General features: G+C 29.9%; 2 protein-coding genes across 5 annotated transcripts in view; both read right to left on the bottom strand.

The window, feature by feature from the left end:
* The window catches only part of LOC129949147 (serine-rich adhesin for platelets), a 112,987-nt gene extending 99,920 nt beyond the window's left edge, over positions 1-13,067 (bottom strand). The window contains exons 1-2 of one of the 4 annotated variants that reach the window (XM_056060422.1): positions 12,848-13,067; positions 10,925-11,331 (exon numbers count right to left, since the gene is read on the bottom strand). The gene's annotated coding sequence lies outside the window, so the exon portion shown is untranslated. The remainder of the gene's footprint in view (positions 1-10,924; positions 11,332-12,847) is intronic. The other 3 variants (XM_056060421.1, XM_056060419.1, XM_056060420.1) reach the window with 3 other exon arrangements.
* A 2,226-nt stretch (positions 13,068-15,293) lies between these two features.
* Positions 15,294-17,191, bottom strand: LOC129949917 (uncharacterized). Its single transcript, XM_056061639.1, has 5 exons — positions 16,982-17,191; positions 16,280-16,906; positions 15,956-16,221; positions 15,712-15,883; positions 15,294-15,642 (listed from the first exon to the last, which is right to left on the bottom strand). The coding sequence occupies exons 1-5, from the start codon at positions 17,087-17,089 to the stop codon at positions 15,526-15,528; spliced, it is 1,290 nt and encodes a 429-aa protein (XP_055917614.1). The 5' UTR covers positions 17,090-17,191; the 3' UTR covers positions 15,294-15,525.
* Positions 17,192-17,849: the final 658 nt, after the last annotated feature.

The following is a 17,849-nucleotide window of genomic DNA, read 5'->3' as shown; positions in this document are numbered from 1 at the left end:
CTGTTTTTAGTTCATTTAATAATTTTTAAGAAGTTTATTAACTTCCCATTGGAATTTGTCAAATTGAAAATTTTGACATTTCCCGACGTTTCAAGGTCCCTAGATTCAAAATAAAAGATTTTTAGAAAGATGAGAGATATATCGGCTTTAAATAAATGTTTGTATACAGATAATAAGGCAGAAAGATGAAGAAAGGGTTTTTTAACCATAGCAGTTAAAAAAGGTGACAATTTTGGTTAACCCTAAATATCTCATGAACCAATGACTATTTAGATTTGAATTAAATTTTATATTACATATTGTAACGTGATACCAAACAATTATATTTTTTGAAAAAAAAAATCCAATTACGGTTTTTTTATAAATGAAAAAAACTAAAAAAAATTTGTCACCTCGAAAATTTTACGGCTTAAATATGATTTCATAACCAAAACAATTTTATGCAACGAAAGATAATGTTTTTGACATCTGATAAATTAAAAAAAAAATCTAATTGAATTTTTTTTTTATAAAAAACAAAAACCTAAAATAACATTACTTAAAGTTGGTAAAAACTGAATTTCGACTCAAGTATCTTTTCAAAAAATAGAGATTAAGGCTTAAAACTTATTTTATCTTATAAGAAATATTGTTTTCAAAATATTGTTGTCAAAATTCTGAAAAAATTGAGAAAAATCGAATTGACAGTTTTCTTATAAAAAATAAAAATTTAACAAAAGTTGGTAAAAATTTATTTTCGACTCAAATATCTTTTCAAAACTTTGAGATATTGGCTTTAAACTACTTTTAATATTAAAAAATATTGTTGTCAAAATTCTGAAAAATGTTGAGAAAAATCGAATTGATAGTTTTCTTATAAAAAAATAAAAATTTAAAAGTAAATATTTTTTCAAAATTCTGAAAAAGTTTTTTTTACAAAAGCTAAAAACCCAAAAAAAAAAGCAATACTAAAACTTGGTAATAATTTACTTTCGATTCAAATAGCTTTTCAAAAATTATAAATATTGTATTCAAACTTTTTTTATTTCACAGAAAATACTGTAGTTTTTTTTTATAAAAATCCAACTGTCCGTTTTTTCATAACAAAATTAAATCTACAAGAAATAGTACGCAAATTCGGCTAAATTTATTGTGCAAAACTAGATTTTCAAACTAAACTATTTCCTTATATGAATTAATTTTAAAATTTGTAAGAATAATTCAACTAACAACTTTTTTAACAAAACCCGAAAACCTACAAACCTTTTAAGCAAGACAAATCGGCAGACAAGATGGGAAGTTATCAGTGTGGGTCGCATCCCAGCCCCTTTTTTGTAATTGGAATGAATGTAAAAATTAATTACGTGATTATTTCCAACTCAAGCAGTTATTTAGTGCTTGTAAAGTTTTTTTTTAATTTCTTTAAAAAATGTGGAAAATAGAAGTTTTGTATCATCAAATATTATTGAGACAATATAAGATATAATTCATGGGTTCCTGAGAAAATCTGAAAACCAAAAACAGCGTAACTTTCTCAAGTAATAGAGAAACATGTATCTAAATCGAAAAAAAAAACAAGTTAGAAAACTACTTGAGACAAAATTTGATAAAAATCTTTCTGGTGGTTTTTGAGAAAATTTGAATTTTAGATTTTTAACCAAAAAAGTTGTACAGCGATTACTATTACTTGTGGTCTAAGAAAATTGACAAAAACGCCTTAATTTCCATGTTTGAACTTAAATTGACCGAATAGCCAATTGACCAACTTTTTAATACTTCTCTAAGAAACATAGTTTTATGTTTCACTAACTTTAAAAAAAAACTTTGAAAAGAAAGTGTTTTTGATTCCCTCTAAAATTGTTTGATTTTTTAGTAAATATTAATGAAGCTTTCCATCTGCCCCAAAATTCAGTTTTGTCGGGATTTGTTCGAGAAAAAAATTTAATTTTTATGGACGGACTATAAATGCATAGATACATATATAAATTTATTTGTTTTTCAAGTTAGTTGGTTTATTTATTTAGATAAACATCAGTGGGTTGTGTATACAATTTTTATTTTTACATTCATTCTTGATAGAAAAATAGAAATAAAATAAAAAAAAAAACAAAAGTAATGACACCAACCCCACTAAGTTGCACTTGTACGTATTTGTTATGATTGAAAGTTCTCTAGGGGTTTCAGAAATAAAGAAAGAAAAAAGATAGAAAATGGACTGAATGTTTGATCAAAACTTTGTTTTACGAATCTAACAGAAGGTTCCATTTTCTAGATGTAATGAAAAAAAAAAAGAACTTTCATTACACTGTTAAGGCTTCGGTTTTACTGTGTTCGTATTCAAAAGGCTGACTATAAAAGCATAGACGAATGTATTGCATACCCACATACAAAAATGAATTTAATTTTGAATTTTAGTTTTTGATCCTTTGAATTATTTATTATTCTCAATTGGGATGGAAGCTATGCACATACACATATCCAGATCCTTGTCCGTAATTTAGAAGTAGTGTTGAAAGGTTTTTTACATTTTCATTCAAAATATTTTGGCTTACACATTTTTGAAATTAGGGAGCTAGTGACATAATTTTTAATTATGAAAAATATCTTTAATAATTTGTAGCTGTGGTATTTTAAGGTCCTTTCGTTTAGTTTATGGACTTACTTCAAAATATTTGCTTAAGTTAAGTCCATCATTTTGAATTCCCTCAAAAAGAAGGTCTGTCCTGTAAATAACAGCCGTCTTGTATTTCAAAGAAGGAAATCAAACTCCGGTTGATTTCAATGGAAACCATTTGTAATTATGCTGTCTTCTCGGAACAACCTTACTTTTTCAAAATCTCGATAAATGTTTGTTGATATTCCCTTTAAACCATTAATTCTTCTGAAGACTTGCAGGATGTAAGGTTGAGAGAGTTTTGTTGTTTGATTATTTTATAAACGATAATCGATTCTTGAAATGTCGACAGAAAGGTACCAATCGTTTACATGGAAATATTTCTTACATTAGCATGTGATTTCTTTTTTGGCATTATATAAATAACTTCAAATTGATACGAATTAAACTCATTTTTTCTCCTTTTTTTGAGGGTGTTGAAGGGTGTTTGATATTTCTTTAAGAATAAAGTTTAATGGTGATTTTAATATTTACATTTCCTGAAATTTTGAAGACAAAATTGTACGAAGATTTTACAGATTATAAATCTTTATAATAACCTCGTTTAGATCTTTTTAGTAAAATCAATAAATTCTCATTAGAGATGAGACTTCATTTGATGTTTTGAAAATATACATAGATTTATCCTTAAAGTTCTTTGAAAAATGTGTTTATTTTAGATGCAAGATGCTTGTTTCAAAGGTTTCGAAATTAGTTAGTTAAGAATTAAAAAAAAGTATTTTATAGCATTACTCTTTTATAATCAATAATGGATTAGTATTTTCTTGAGTTATATAAAAGACAGATGAAAGCAACATTTGAAATAATATTTTGCTGTGTTTTGACGATATGTTAGTTATAGATTTGCAATAGCATCACCAATTTGTCTATGGATCCTATACCCCTGGCGAGCACAAATTAGAGTATAAGTTGAAAGATTATATCAGGCAAAATATTTACTGCAATTTTGTTTTAATCGGTTTTGTAGATTTCGAGGTAATTGAGAGAGAAGTTAAAAAAGATTTGGAAAATCGAATTTTTTTGGCGTTGCGAATTAATAACATTTGGTTTCTTTGTCATCAAATTAAAGATCAAATAAATATCTCTTCTAACACCATTAATTTAACTTTACTTTTGTAAAATATGTGGGCACATTTTAAAAGATTTGAAAATATGTCTCAAAAAAATCAACTTTTAAATCTTAAAATTTTCTTTAAGAAAATGACTCAGTTACTTTGTGAGTTTAACATTTTAAGCCCACTATATATTTTATTTTGTGTAATGCTAATTTTGCATGTTGTCCCTGTCATTCTAGATTCATGTAAAGTCGAATCGAACATTTTTTTCGATTGTACACTTAGGCGTATACGCGTTTTTTAATTTTTATTTTATTAAACGTTTAAAAAATGTTTCTTAGTTTACGTTTATGTGTTATTATAACAATCAAAATTTGTGCTATTAAGTAAATAAATAAGGTGGCGAAAAATTCCGTTGAGAACTAGGGCCCAGTGACCATGATCAACCATTCCTTTATGCGAGTAATGTTGTCAGGAATGGAGGGGACCTACGGTTTTAAGCACAATCCGAACGGATTTTTGAAAAAGCACTTTTCATGGCAAGAATTACTCTTGAAGGATTTGTCAAAAAGTTTAAGCCAAGATCTCTGGCATAACAGTCCAACGCACCAACCATCATGCCACGGGTACTACAATTATTACAATCTATATGAAGAAATTTATTTCACTTGAAGATTGTTCTACTTTTTTTTTGTGAGGCAAAAAGATCTGACTTCTGTGAAACCTGTTGATAATTTGAAAATCTGTTGACTTTTTAACTTCTTACAGAAAAGTATTGTAAAAGGTCATATTTTCCGTAAAATTAAAACTTTGACATTTTCGAAGTTTGAAGGTAACAAGAATCAAGTAAAGGTATTTTTTTAAGAGAGATATCTTTGGGGGCACAGTGAACGTACGCTTCGGGAAACATTTTTTCATCAGACATACTTTAGGAAACGTCGGAGATATCAACTTTAAATAAATTTAGTTTTACGGATAATAACACCAAAATATGCTTTAAGAACAAATTAAGTATGCTATAGTCAGAAAATTAAAAAATGAATAAAAATTTTACGAAACGAAGAATAACGTTTTTGACATCCATAAAAATGTTCACACAAATGTCTTACACAAATGTCTTACAAAAAATTTCTTACAATTTCTTACACAAAATTAAAACCTACAAAAAACACTACTAAAAGTTGGTCAAAAATGATTTTCGACTTAGCAAAAGTTAAAAATATTGCCATCAAACTAATTGTATCCAACAAAAAATACGTTTTTACATTTAATACAATTTTTATAAAAATTCAACTGTCAGTTTCTTTATACGACATAAGAATCTAAACGAAACGTTACCACAAATTGTTAAAAACTATTATTTGATTCGAAAATTTCGTAAATTTTCAAATTTCTTTCAATCTAAGGAATTGTTAACGTAAGATAATGTTCTAAGAAAAATCCAATTGGTATTTTTTTATAAGCAATGCAAATTTACAAAAAATGCTACCAAAAGTTGGTAAGAATTAGTTTTCGACTACAAATTACACAAATTAAAATCAAACATATTTTACCATATGTAAAATATTGTTGCCAACTTTTTGTTACAAAACACAAAAAACTAGTTTTCGGCTCAAATATTATGACCACAAAGAAAGATATTAACTTAAAATGTTTTTATCAATATTTTGTTAAACTTTTAGAAAAATTGACAGATGAGCAAGGATGCGAAGTTATCAGTGTGGGCTGTACCTGTGCCTCTTTTTATTTTTTTTTTCAATCATCAAGACTATTTCTTTTTGGAGAATTATCTTCTCTCAGTAAGCTATTGCTTAAAATCCTATTGCACCTTTTTATTTTATTTTTTTTAAAGTAACCATTTGTTGACAAAAGATATAACGCTTTTCCTTAATTTCACAAACCTTTGTAATAACTAACCATATCCTCCAAACGCACCATAAATCTGACAGATAAAATTGGCGTTCATGAGATACTTCAAAAACAAAGCTTCCTGTGAAATTTCGGTTGCCATTATTTTTTTATATATACATTCATATGTAATATAACTATTTTTCTTCTTAATCGAACTTATTTGTATATATGTAAAATCTATAAACAACGATTGAAAAAATTTACAAAAAAAATTAGATTCTTTTTGTATATTTTGCAAACTTTTAAGTTTTGGTAGATAAGCCTAAAAAACGACTTCATTTAATTTGTTTCCCAATAAGAAAGTCATCACAAAAAAAACTATCGTTTCTTCCATTGGAGGGTTGTACCGATAAATACATAGTTTTTGTTTTTAGATATTTAGGCTCGGAATCTAATCTAAACTAAACACCAGCCTTTTCTACGCACATGACCTAATTTCAATATTAACAAATTTTCTAAAATAAAGTGAATTTTACACACAAATATGGAGATACCTCCTCTGTGCTTCAAATATAAATTAAATTTAATTTTGCCACCAGCCCCAAAATGATTTTTCACATTGACGCCTTAACGTCTATTGTACAAGCTCTGACATGGGGAATAATCCCAACGAGGATTAAAACTTTTTATTTCATGATATTTAAAAAAGAAAAATGGTTTTGAAAGAATTAACTTTGATAAATTTGTTACAAAAACATATTCATTTTTGCTAATAGCTGTAAAAAAAAAAGATTAAGCTGCATGCATATGTACTCGCGTTTATCTTGAATATCTTTTGGATAGATTTGTTTTTACCACATTTTTATACTTCATCAAATTTAAATTCCCATTGGAAAAAAGGAGCACAAGCATTCGTTGTTATCCTTCTTCCAAATTCCACTACAAATTTATGATATGTTCTGGGAATAGAAACGAAGGTGCAGATATTTCTAAATTTAGCTTCCTATTTTGTTGAAATTATTAACATTTTTCAACACATAATGAAATTCTTTTTGACTTAAATTATACTACTAAAAAGACTTTCAAATATTTTCAACATTTCGGAAATTTAACAACCCCACATTCCATTTAAAAAATCTACTCTCATATAGGTACCTCGGGCCTTTAGCCTATACTCTATACTCTGACTTTTGACACTCAAAAAAAAAAAAGAAGATATTAAAAATTCATTTATATTCAAAGGAATTTCTACACACGTGGTATTTTTCTGCCATGGCTGTTAGTAGGCTCCTCTCGCATTCTATTAAAGTTTATTATTGTTTTTTTTTTATTATTTAATATTTTGTTTTCGTTGTTACTGAAAATCCATAAAATATATTTTTAAGATGTTATGTTGGGTCATGAGGGCGAAAATAAGGGATGTACGAGTATGTAAATGGTTAAAAGTTAACTTTAAGCGATATGGTTATGGTTATGATAAGAGAGCATCCTTTCAGGCACAAGGTCAAGACCTTAGTGAACCCATATATTCTCTGCTGTTGTACATGTGTACCTCTAGCGCCTACGTACCTCCTGAAGAATAAAACTCTTAACCGTATAACAACCAGATAAGCATTTAATGAATTTTTAATGGAATATCCCTGGGGTAGAGGATCGACAAAAGAAAATTTGTGAACAGATAATTATTTTCGGAAAACTTTTCAATTACTGATGGAATAATGGAACAAAATTTTGAGAGACAAACAAAAAGAAAAGCCTAAAGATTTATGGACTATTTTAAGAAAAGGGAACTTTTAAATATTTTAACAGAGTTTTGTGCATTTATAAGTTTTAAAATAAATATGTACATATGTATGTATCGTCATTCTTTAATGTTACAAACAAAAAAATCTTTTTATTATAATGTCTCAGACATTTTAAAACTGGAGAATGGAATGTTAAAAAATGTATGTATTGAAATCTTGCAAAAAAAACGATATGGCAAATCAAGATAGCCCCATTTTTTCGCCAAGAGTATACATGAGAGGTTAGCTTGGACTCAGCTAAATATAAATACACTTGTTTTCAAAATGGGTCCATAGCTTTGAGAGAAATGGTTTCTCGGTCCTGATTTTAGTTAGTCCCATTAAGTTCAGATGAAGAATCAAAATATTTTAAAGCACCATTTTCTTAAAAGCTATATTTCTAAGAATATGATGGTTGTATCTGAAATATTATTGTCTAAAAGAGGTTTTTGGGACCTTTAATTAGATAACAACATTTTCTCGCTACAAATGTTAAGGCTGAAAGTTCTTAACTTAAGTGGCTAAACAAGTTGATTTAAAAAAAAAATCCTTTTCAATTTTTCAAACATATGATATCAAGAGAGTTTTTGTCAACTCGCAGTCTTTGCTTTAATTTGGCAGCTAACGCTAAAATCACAAATGAGCTATTTTGACCTCTGATTTTTTAAGTTTTAAATTGTTAGGTCCTTCGCAAGAATAAGGTTAAATTTTAGAAATGTTTAGGAGAACCAATTTTAGCAAAAATGCAATAGTATTTTACTACGTATGTAGATAGCAAATTTTTAAATTTCGCACATGAAAAATACTGCCCTTTTGTGAGGAATTGACAAATTCTCCAAGCGTAATTCTTGTTATGAAAAGTGTTTTCTCAAATTAACCGTTTGGATTCGGCTTAAAATAGTAGGTCCCCTCCATCCGGACAACATTACTCGCCAACAGGAATGGTTGACAGGATTGACTAGACCCTAGTTCTCAATGGACTTTTGCGCCACCAAATTATTTTAATTATTTTAAGTGTTTCAAAAATGGTATAGTTTTAAATTCAAAAATGTGTGTCAGCTTTGACCACCAAAAGTAATTCAAGTATCTTTTATCTCTGACAATAAATAGGGATAGCGTTATACTTGAAACTGATACAATTTGAAGTATTATCTAATTGTGTTTTCTAAATAATTCTGCGGAAAAAATTCTTTTCAAGCTTAATTTTGATTCACATAGACATGCAATATCTAATTTTTGAAATAAAGTTATCGGGAAAAATAGAACATCGAATATAATGTTTTAACATAAGGTTCTGTCGAAATAAAGAGAAAATTATGGTTTTCTTTAGTTAGGAATTTCACTGACAGGTCAGTTTTACCGATCATTGAAAGTTTTTGTCATTAAGAAAAGGTTCCTGATTTAAATCAAGGATTTAAGGTTAGGTTAGTTAGATATAATAACACCTGCACTGAAACAATTTTGTTCTATTTAATAGATAAAAAACCAAGGCAAACAAAATTTGTATCCCACAAACAATAAAACAAATTTTTAAAGGATTAAGTTGTTCCGAAATTGAATCACGCCTCATCATTTTTCTATCACACAACATTGTTGAAATATACATCTTTAAAAATGTTAAAGATAACTAAAAGCGTTGGTATAAGGTACATTTTTAGTTATACCTACAGTTTAAATCATTTTAGTGTTTTCCTTAGCTTCTTGACTCATAATGATAAATTGAGAAACCTTGAATTTAATACTTTCCTGATTTCAAAAAATACGTTTTCCAATTTATTTTTAATGCGAACTTCAAATTTTATCTTTTGAGCCTTATATTCATACTATGTATTTTTTCGAAATTCAAAAAGTAATGTCTCAAAAACCTGACCTGTTGGTAACAACGTAACGTAAAACGATCTCATCAATACAAAATATTAAAATTAACTAAAACTTAAATTCTTTAAAACTGCTTAACCAAACATAAAAAATTAAACTTTCTTAATTTTCCTGGTTTTATATCTCGAAACTAAATTTTCAATAAAAAAAAAAACTAAATTTTTAATCCATTTTTGGGAGAATGAAAAAAAAGCTTCGTTACGAAATTGAGATAGGTATTCTACTTAAAAACATATGCTACATTATTTTATTTACCGAACTATTATTTAACTATAAGCTTACATAATTTTTGTAAGCTGTTCTTAAAATCTGTAATCCCATTTCTATAATGTCTTGTTTTGATAATAAGATAGAATTTAACAAAACAAAATCTTTTAGGTTCTGGTAATTTTGTATTGCAAAACCATTTTTTATTTTGGAAACGCTAATATGAGTGTACTATTCCTTGAAAAATTGTATTCCGTCCGGTTTCTTATTTAATTACGTACATACGACTTTTTAACCTATTTTTGAAAGCGTGCATTGTTTTTTACTGTTCCTTACTGGTCCTTAAAAATTCCGACAAAATATTTTGGGAGTTGTTTAAGAGTACATAACCAAAATTGGTAAACATAGGTTGTATAAGGATTAACGCATTGATATGGAATACCAAAGTCTGGCAAGTTTTTTTTTCCAGCGTTATGCCAAGATATCAACAAAAATCTCCAGATTACAGAAATATAAGTGGCAGTCGTCAAATGGCAGTCGTCAAAATTTTAGATTACACACCCACCCCTCTGCCCATATGCTGTCGGCTCCTAGACTATAGCTAAGAAGAGACATTGTTTAGCAAAACTCGTTTAAATATTTATAGATCTAACGCCCATTGGCTGAAACGAAACTTAAATATTTATGTTCAACCTAAACGCTTATGTTCTAGTTTTTGCCTACTCAAACTGTCACATAAGAGCTCATGTTGTACTTAAGTAACTTGAGTTTCGTTCCAGCATAGTTTTTATTTATAGATCTATTAATTGTATTAAGATTTTTACTAACAAATAATGTATTTCAAATTTTAAATTTGGTTTAAAAAAGTGTTCAATTTCTCCAGAATTTCTTTTGCACAAACTTAATTGGTAACAGAGAAACCAAAAAATGTACTTATTTCAGTTTATCAAAATCTGTCACTTACATCTTTTATTTTGTACTTTTTGTATCTTTTCCTTTGTTGGTAAAAAATAAGCAACTACCCCAAACTGCTCAGCTCATGTCAAATCTTAAAATTGGATTCCTTTAAGATAATATTGTATTTGAAAGTATTTTTATTCAATACTTAGTTTCCGTTCAATTTTCAAAATTCTTAGGGTTCATAGCAATATAAAATAGCAAATTTCGAATATATAAAAAGAGGTTACCTATTTGCATGAAGACGATGGGTCAGATAAAAACGAAAGGTAAAGGTATAGATATATCGATTCATTGAACTTCTCCATCTTTGCTACTTATAGTCTTAATTAAATTTAAAATGATAGTAGTACCTACATTTTTAATTTATAAAAGCAGAACATTACAAAGAGAAAAAAAAACACTTATTTGAAAACTTTTAAACCTTCACCAGGGGGAAAAATCAAAAACAAAAATGCCTTTAATCTAAACATAATCAACAAAACAATAAAGTTTTAAGCTCAAATTAAAAATTAATCTCTTTCAGCTCTTTCTCTTACCACTCTTATGAATTCAGCAACATTTAATTAATTATCCTTTAATGTCTTGGATATAAGTAAGTGTGTATAGCTTTCCGCTCGTCAAACCAGATAATAATTCGCACTTTATATTTTTTTATTTTTTTGTTTTATCCACTCGTTGTTTTTTTTTTTAATTTTTTTTTTAAATTTGCGTATCCCAATTATTTATATACCTTTATTCCAAAATAATATAATGATGGCGAAAATGTAATTTACAATGCACACTCTTATTTTGTATGTATGTAAATTGAATACATAAATCAACACACACACTTTTTTATTATACATATAAATATATATATATGTATATAGCAACAAATTGCAACTAATCAATTAACAAACAGATCGTTGAACAGAACACTTTTTTATTTTTCTCTTGATTTAAGCTAAAATTTTATAATTTATACAATTTTTGTTTTAAATAAAAATGAATATATTATATTTTTTGTTGTTGTTGTTGTTTAACACTTTATTATAAATTCATATGTTTAGCATATGCTTATTTATGACTTTTATTAATTAACAAATATATACCTCCATATGTTTAGTTATATTATATGGAGATATATAAAGAGATATATAAAACACATATCCTTTTTGCACCTACAATCTACAATTCTACATACAATTTTACTTATATACATATACGTAAAATCAAATGAAGAAAAAAGAAAAAGAGATGAACAAAATTGTCCGGAATAAAAAAAAAAAAAAAAAAAAAACGAAAAACTTCAGGTAGAAAATAATTTCCCTTACATGAAAATAAGAAGGCCAACAATCATCCCTCCAATAAGAGAGTGAATTAAAAAGGAAGAGCGAGCGAGAGTAGAAGAAGAAAAGGAGAGAAAAATTGATAGACAGGACAGGTATAGGTTAGCTCCTCGTATAGAGGATAGGATAGGGTAGGTACAGGAAGAGGAGGTGGAGGTAGAGGAAGGGGCTCAGGTACGGTGAGGATTGGTGAAAGGAGGAAGTGTGTATCCTTCTATCGCTTTTGCTATCGCTATCGCTATTCCTATCACTATACCCTCATTCAATGTGGGCAAAAGGAACGTCATTGAAGATATGACTTTTTTATGGCCAGGCATAAACGGCTTAGTTACATATTTGAAAATTCACACATCCTGGCATATGGAAAGATAAAACCATGTGTAGATACAAAAATTCAAGCCAACCAAAACCAACACAGGGATTTAGGTATACTATCTCTATTTTGGAGCTGATAGTTTTCTACTGTTTTTTTTTTTTTGTCATTCTTCCTTTTTGTATTTTAATCAAAAGGATATGTGAAGGCAGGTACTTGTACTTTTGATACTTGATACTTTGATACTATCAATTTGCCAAAACGAGTCCCACAACGCACTCAAGGCTAACATACCGCAAATGTTTGAACCAATATATATCGGTTTCTCGCTCCTCGCTCGCACCACCATACCGACCGAGTCTCTTTTATGCAAAGAAATCCATCATCCAAGAAATACAAAAAGAGTAAAAATAAATCGAAACGGATTTAATCTTTTACTTTCCGTTTGGTATTTCATCGAAACAAATTGGAAGGATCAAACGGATATGTATGGTTCCTAATAAAAAAAAAAGAAAAACAAGACAAAAGAACACCAACTCAAGGCAATCGAAAACGGAAATGAAAATTGTTAGGATAACACAGTCGACTTATTCTTCTTTCTGGTGAAATTATTTTCTACTCAATTCTTCGATCAAATTTGTTATCTATTCGTAATTTCTTTTTTTTTCTTTCTTCAATTGGTTTCACTTGCAACTTGTTGTTTCTGGAGATATATATTTTTGGCCTTTTCACTTAAGAAAATATAAAACAAATATATATGTATGTAGACACATTAAAGCAAAATTAATTTTTTGTATTATTTTTGCTATTAAACTAACACTGCAACAAAGAAGAAGAAAAAACAATAAAAGTGCAAAAAAAAGAAGAAGGATTTTCTTTTTTCCTCAGAAAAACCGATGCGCAACCGAAAATGTAATCACGCGTTAGGTGTATGGTGTAACGCACGACGGGAAAACTCTAACCGAACTGGCTAAGAGAGAGAATAAGTTTTTTTCCGCAGCTACAAAAATTTTTTGAGATACCATAAGCCATACTCGTACTCGTACTCGCGTCGTAAAACTGGAGGGAAATTTTTGCTGGCCATATTATTTTCCCTTCTCCTTTATATAAATTTCCATCCGTCCATCCATATCTATCCATCAGGTGAGAAGGCGAAGAAGAAGAAGACTACGACGACGATGAAATTTCCGTGTGCACCGTGTGTATCAGTGAGATACATTTTATATTTTTTTTCTTTATTTTTTTATTTTTTATTTGTTCGAATACTCCAAACAAATCTTAAACAAAATTTTAAATGAGACCTAACAAAAAACTGGACATCCTCTTTTAGGTCCTTAGATTATGGCAATAATGACATATTGCATCAGATATAGAGTCACATAGTTTACCAAATGCAAGAATCTCAATGTCAGAATTCAACAGATTATCACGAATTATATGCACGCGTACATATGTATACATATATGCGATAAGACGCACACACATGTTGCAAGTGGCTAATGGTTTTTGAGTCATGCGTAGGGATGAATTTTTGAAAAGTAGGATGCTCTCTAAGCTCTCTAAAAAGCTTCTATTTATAAGACAAAAGAAAACTTTCCAGCTGTTCAAACAGTGGTGTAAAAAAAGTATTTTATAAAAAAATAACTGTTAAAAAAGGAGCCAAGTTCAACAGCATTAAAAACCAGAGTTATAAGTCTGCCGAAAAAAGTAATATTCTCTAAAAATACCTTGTGTTCTAAATTTACGCACGCCTTTAAATTGTGTATATCTTCCAAATTTAACTGTTTGTTTTGGAAAAACACATCGACCCTTTCCACTCTATTAAATTACAACATTACATAAGAATTATAAGCTTTTATTTTAAACAACAACTAATACTAGGAAATTGGGTGGATGCCACGCCCTCTAAGTGCACAATTTGTGTGCCTTGCACTCTACAAAATTGCATGTCAACACATTGACTTTCTGACTGTCACTAAAAAATCAAAATTTTCTCTGTCAATTTACCGTCAACGTTCACAGTGGAAAGGTTCAGAGCCAATTGCATTCTTTGACCGTTGGTAAAGTGTCATTAATTTCAAACCCGGAAATTTACTTTAGTAACCTCTACTTTTAGTTGATCGAGTGAAAACTATCAACAACATATTACAAAACGCCTTACAAAACACTTCTCTAAAAGTCCATCTCGACTTGTATTTTGTATTTTATGTATTTTAATATAATTAATTCCAATTTGACAATAAAAACTTTTACATAAAACATTAAATGGAATTATGCAGAAAATAATTAAATCACAGTGTAATAAAGTTCAGCTTTCAATTAATTGAAAAATCATGGTTAGCTGTCATTTTGACTTACATAACTGGACTTGACTTGATAGTTATAGAGAATTTTCTTGAATAACATTCCAGACATCTTTCCAATAAAGTTGCCTGAATTCGAAGGTAGTATTTTGGCAGCTGCCCAATCAGATGCTGGAAGCTTGCCTTATTTTCAAGTTATTTATTTTCTGAATCTGCCCAATAAGCGACAATTAAAAACAAGTCATCGTGTCCCAATAGCATAGAGATTACGTTACCCATCTAATAGTAGCTCTTAACTCAAGCATTTTATATTCTGGGTGGGTGGATAGCACGCCCCCTAAATAAAAACCCACAATCGTTCAATAGTTTTTCCTTCCGTTCACCACAAGACATACCTTTGAGTGAATTTTCAAGTTTCTGCTATATCGGGACTTTGATGCAGTCTCAGACTGACTCAGTCAGTCAGCGGTTTTTGAAGCGCTGTATCTCAGAAACTCTTTTAGTTACCCAGCTGAAATATGATAAGGTATGGCATCAATTAGCCTAGTACTTGTTGTAAATTTCAAGTTCCTGGCTTGATTGGTTCTGGAATTAGAGAGGTGTTAAAAACTGACTAAGTTCACGCTTATCAAAAGGAAGTTGATTAAAAATTTTATTGGTCACACCTTATACATTTTATCTTACTGCGCTCTTTTATATTTGAAATATAGCTAAGCTGTTCCAATGTTATTATAAATTCCTGTAAAAATTGATTAAAAAAAAATATTTAAAATAAAATATTGAGTATACGCCCCCATGAACATTATTTATATTTTCCCCCTTAATGTTCAATTAAACCTTGTGATCTTGTGAAATTTGATAGGAATAATTTCGACAAACATTTTCCGAAGAAAGTCTAGAGGGTCAGGTAGTTTCTTGATAACGATTTTCATTGAAAAACAAACCTTTTAAGTATTTAATAATGATATATTTATTTTATTTAAAGTTAATGCTTTATATAATAATAATAATATATGTAGATAGGTATATAATAGAATTAAGATAATGATAGGTGCAGAAATTCAAACCGTTTTGACTTTAAATTAAAATAGTTTAAAAAAAAAGAGAGCCACATACAGAAAATATCAACTCCATGGCACTCATGCATCAGTCGCAATGTCCATTCACATAAACAATAATTTTATCAATTAGCTTTATCGAGGGGGAATAACCTCAAACATGGCATATTTCCAGGTCCAAGATCTTGCAAGATTTTCAAAACGCCTTCGATCATGCTCGTACATATGTCCAAGTTGTGGTTCCATACAGACCTAATAAAAAAAAGTAAACAAAATCATTTAAAGAAGACTTCAAGAATGACAACTACAATATAGTCTCACCTCTGTAAATGGATCTGTAAGCAAACTCTGAACTGAAAGAAGTAATTTTGATACCGTCAAAGCAAGAGACCAATTGTGTTGTATGATATCTATTCCAACATCACCATGACGAGATACATTAGGATGCAGGATTTTCGTCAGGAAGCGTACGGTTGGGGGAATCATGGGATAGCTAAAAAAAAAAACGATCCAAAACAAGCTTAAAATGTCTTTCATTTAAAAAATAAGACGAAAGAAAACAAACCTTTCGGGAAAGAAAATGTATAGAAAGAATTTTCCGCCTTCGTATGGACTCCCAGCTGGACCGAGAATACTAGCCTGCCAATAAGTATTTTGTATGTCCATGGGTATTGCTTCTATTCCTTCCGAGGCATAGCTATTTACGAGTCCAAAATCTTTTCGCAAAAGTTTCATGCGAATGGCATTTTCTCGGGGTCTTGGTGGTGATTTGAGGGCCATTTGGAGCAGGCATGTGCGACAGAAACAAGATGACATCAATGCAGAATACATCTATTCAAAATCACTGATCAAAATTTGTGAACAGTAAAACAAATGGAAAAGAACTCACTTGCAACCAATTGGGAACGTCAGCGATGCTCTGAAACAATGGCCATCGTTCTTTTAGATATTTTTTCCACATCAACTGTGACGTGTTCAATTCTAAAATATTCCGCCATTGTTTACACACTTCACTTGCCTTCCACATGGACATATCGTCCAGGTACGAAAATATCGATACCATCATTTCCACCGGCAGTGAAGTGATTTTCTTCTCAGATGGCTCCCCATCCACAGGACGTGGTTCGGATAACATCTGCATGAAATGCGGAAGATTTCTTGGAGCCGACGGAGGTGGTCTTTGGATGGGTAATAATGGTATGTTGGGATTTTGTATATTTTCCACAGGAATCGCTGCAACTTCTTCCTCTTCTTCATCTTCTTCTTCTTCATCAGCTCCACTTGGCAATTCTTCGGGATCAATGTCATCTGCATCGTCATCGGCTTCTTCTTGTTTGTCTTTATCGGCAGTGATGTACAGAGGCTCATCATTCCCCGAATCTTCGTCATCTGACAAAGTTGTTAGAACATTTTCAGCTGGATTAGTGGGATACAGAAACGAATGACATGTCCCACAGAGGGGTTCATCGAAATTGGGACCATAGTATCCATTGCATACCCAGCAAGTTTCACTGCTCTAATATGGAAAAAAAAACATAGATGTTTCGGATACGATAAGTAAGGGAATTTCTGTCAATTTGTCGAGACTTACTGGAAAATTAAATGTTTCAACTGGAGGTGAAAGATCTCCTTCATCTTCCGAGTCTATTAAACTATCCAATACAGAAGCTAATTTACGCTCCGGCGAAGTAGATGCCATTAAAGATATTTTGTTATAAATTTACAAAATTGTCTCCGTAAATTTTTTCCAACTTTGTATTTTGTTTATATTTTTTTTGTGATGCCGTGCCGTCTGAAGTTAGAACTGTCAAAATTTGCAATTCGGGCCCAATCACAATTGGAAATGTAAAGTATTGCCATAGGACCACTTTAATAAAGTCGTACTTTGTTCGAGCAAATTGTTATGTAAAAAATGTTTTAGCCCCAGTTTTCTGTATTCTCAGAAATATAAACAAAATTTCTCGAACAAATTTCTCATTTTTACTGTCAAAGCTCTGAGAGAAGAACTAAATTTGGCTCAACTTTCCATTACCGCAGCACGAATTTCAACTCGCGGTTTTTTTTATTCGATAGATATGATACGATAGACTATAGCAATTTAAGAGCGAGGAAACATTTATTTCTATTTTTAATTAATTTTTAAAGTTCACTTTTTTCCATACAAAACACTCAAAAATGGTTGATTTTGACATTTATTCCCTGTTTTTTTGTTCAGTGTTGCCATACTTGGAAAATGGAAAAGTACTTTGCATATACCCAAACTCGCACCCACCCCAAATCCTATAGTGACCCCAAGCAGGGGGGCAGCAACCCCCCCCCCCCGCTACATACCTAGCTGTTAGTACGCCGTGCTATCAATTAAAAAAAACTTGTTTTAGGCTCAAAATATGCAATACAAGAAAAGTAGGGTTAAGTCCGAAAAAGAAAATATTTTTTTTTATGACTTAAAGTTGTTTCCT

This window comes from Eupeodes corollae, chromosome 3, assembly GCF_945859685.1.
Source record: "Eupeodes corollae chromosome 3, idEupCoro1.1, whole genome shotgun sequence".
Classification (NCBI taxonomy): domain Eukaryota; kingdom Metazoa; phylum Arthropoda; class Insecta; order Diptera; family Syrphidae; genus Eupeodes; species Eupeodes corollae.
This window is presented reverse-complemented; position numbering and strand designations above follow the sequence as displayed.

Bases quoted from the DNA above. Each gene is read 5' to 3' on its own strand.
- LOC129949917 (XM_056061639.1), bottom strand. From the start codon at position 17,089: ATGGCATCTACTTCGCCGGAGCGTAAATTAGCTTCTGTATTGGATAGT. The intron at 16,222-16,279 runs GTGAGTTCTTTT...GATTTTGAATAG, and splicing joins ACGTTCCCAATTGGTTGCAA to ATGTATTCTGCATTGATGTC. The intron at 15,643-15,711 runs GTGAGACTATAT...TTTTTTTATTAG, and splicing joins TTACAGATCCATTTACAGAG to GTCTGTATGGAACCACAACT.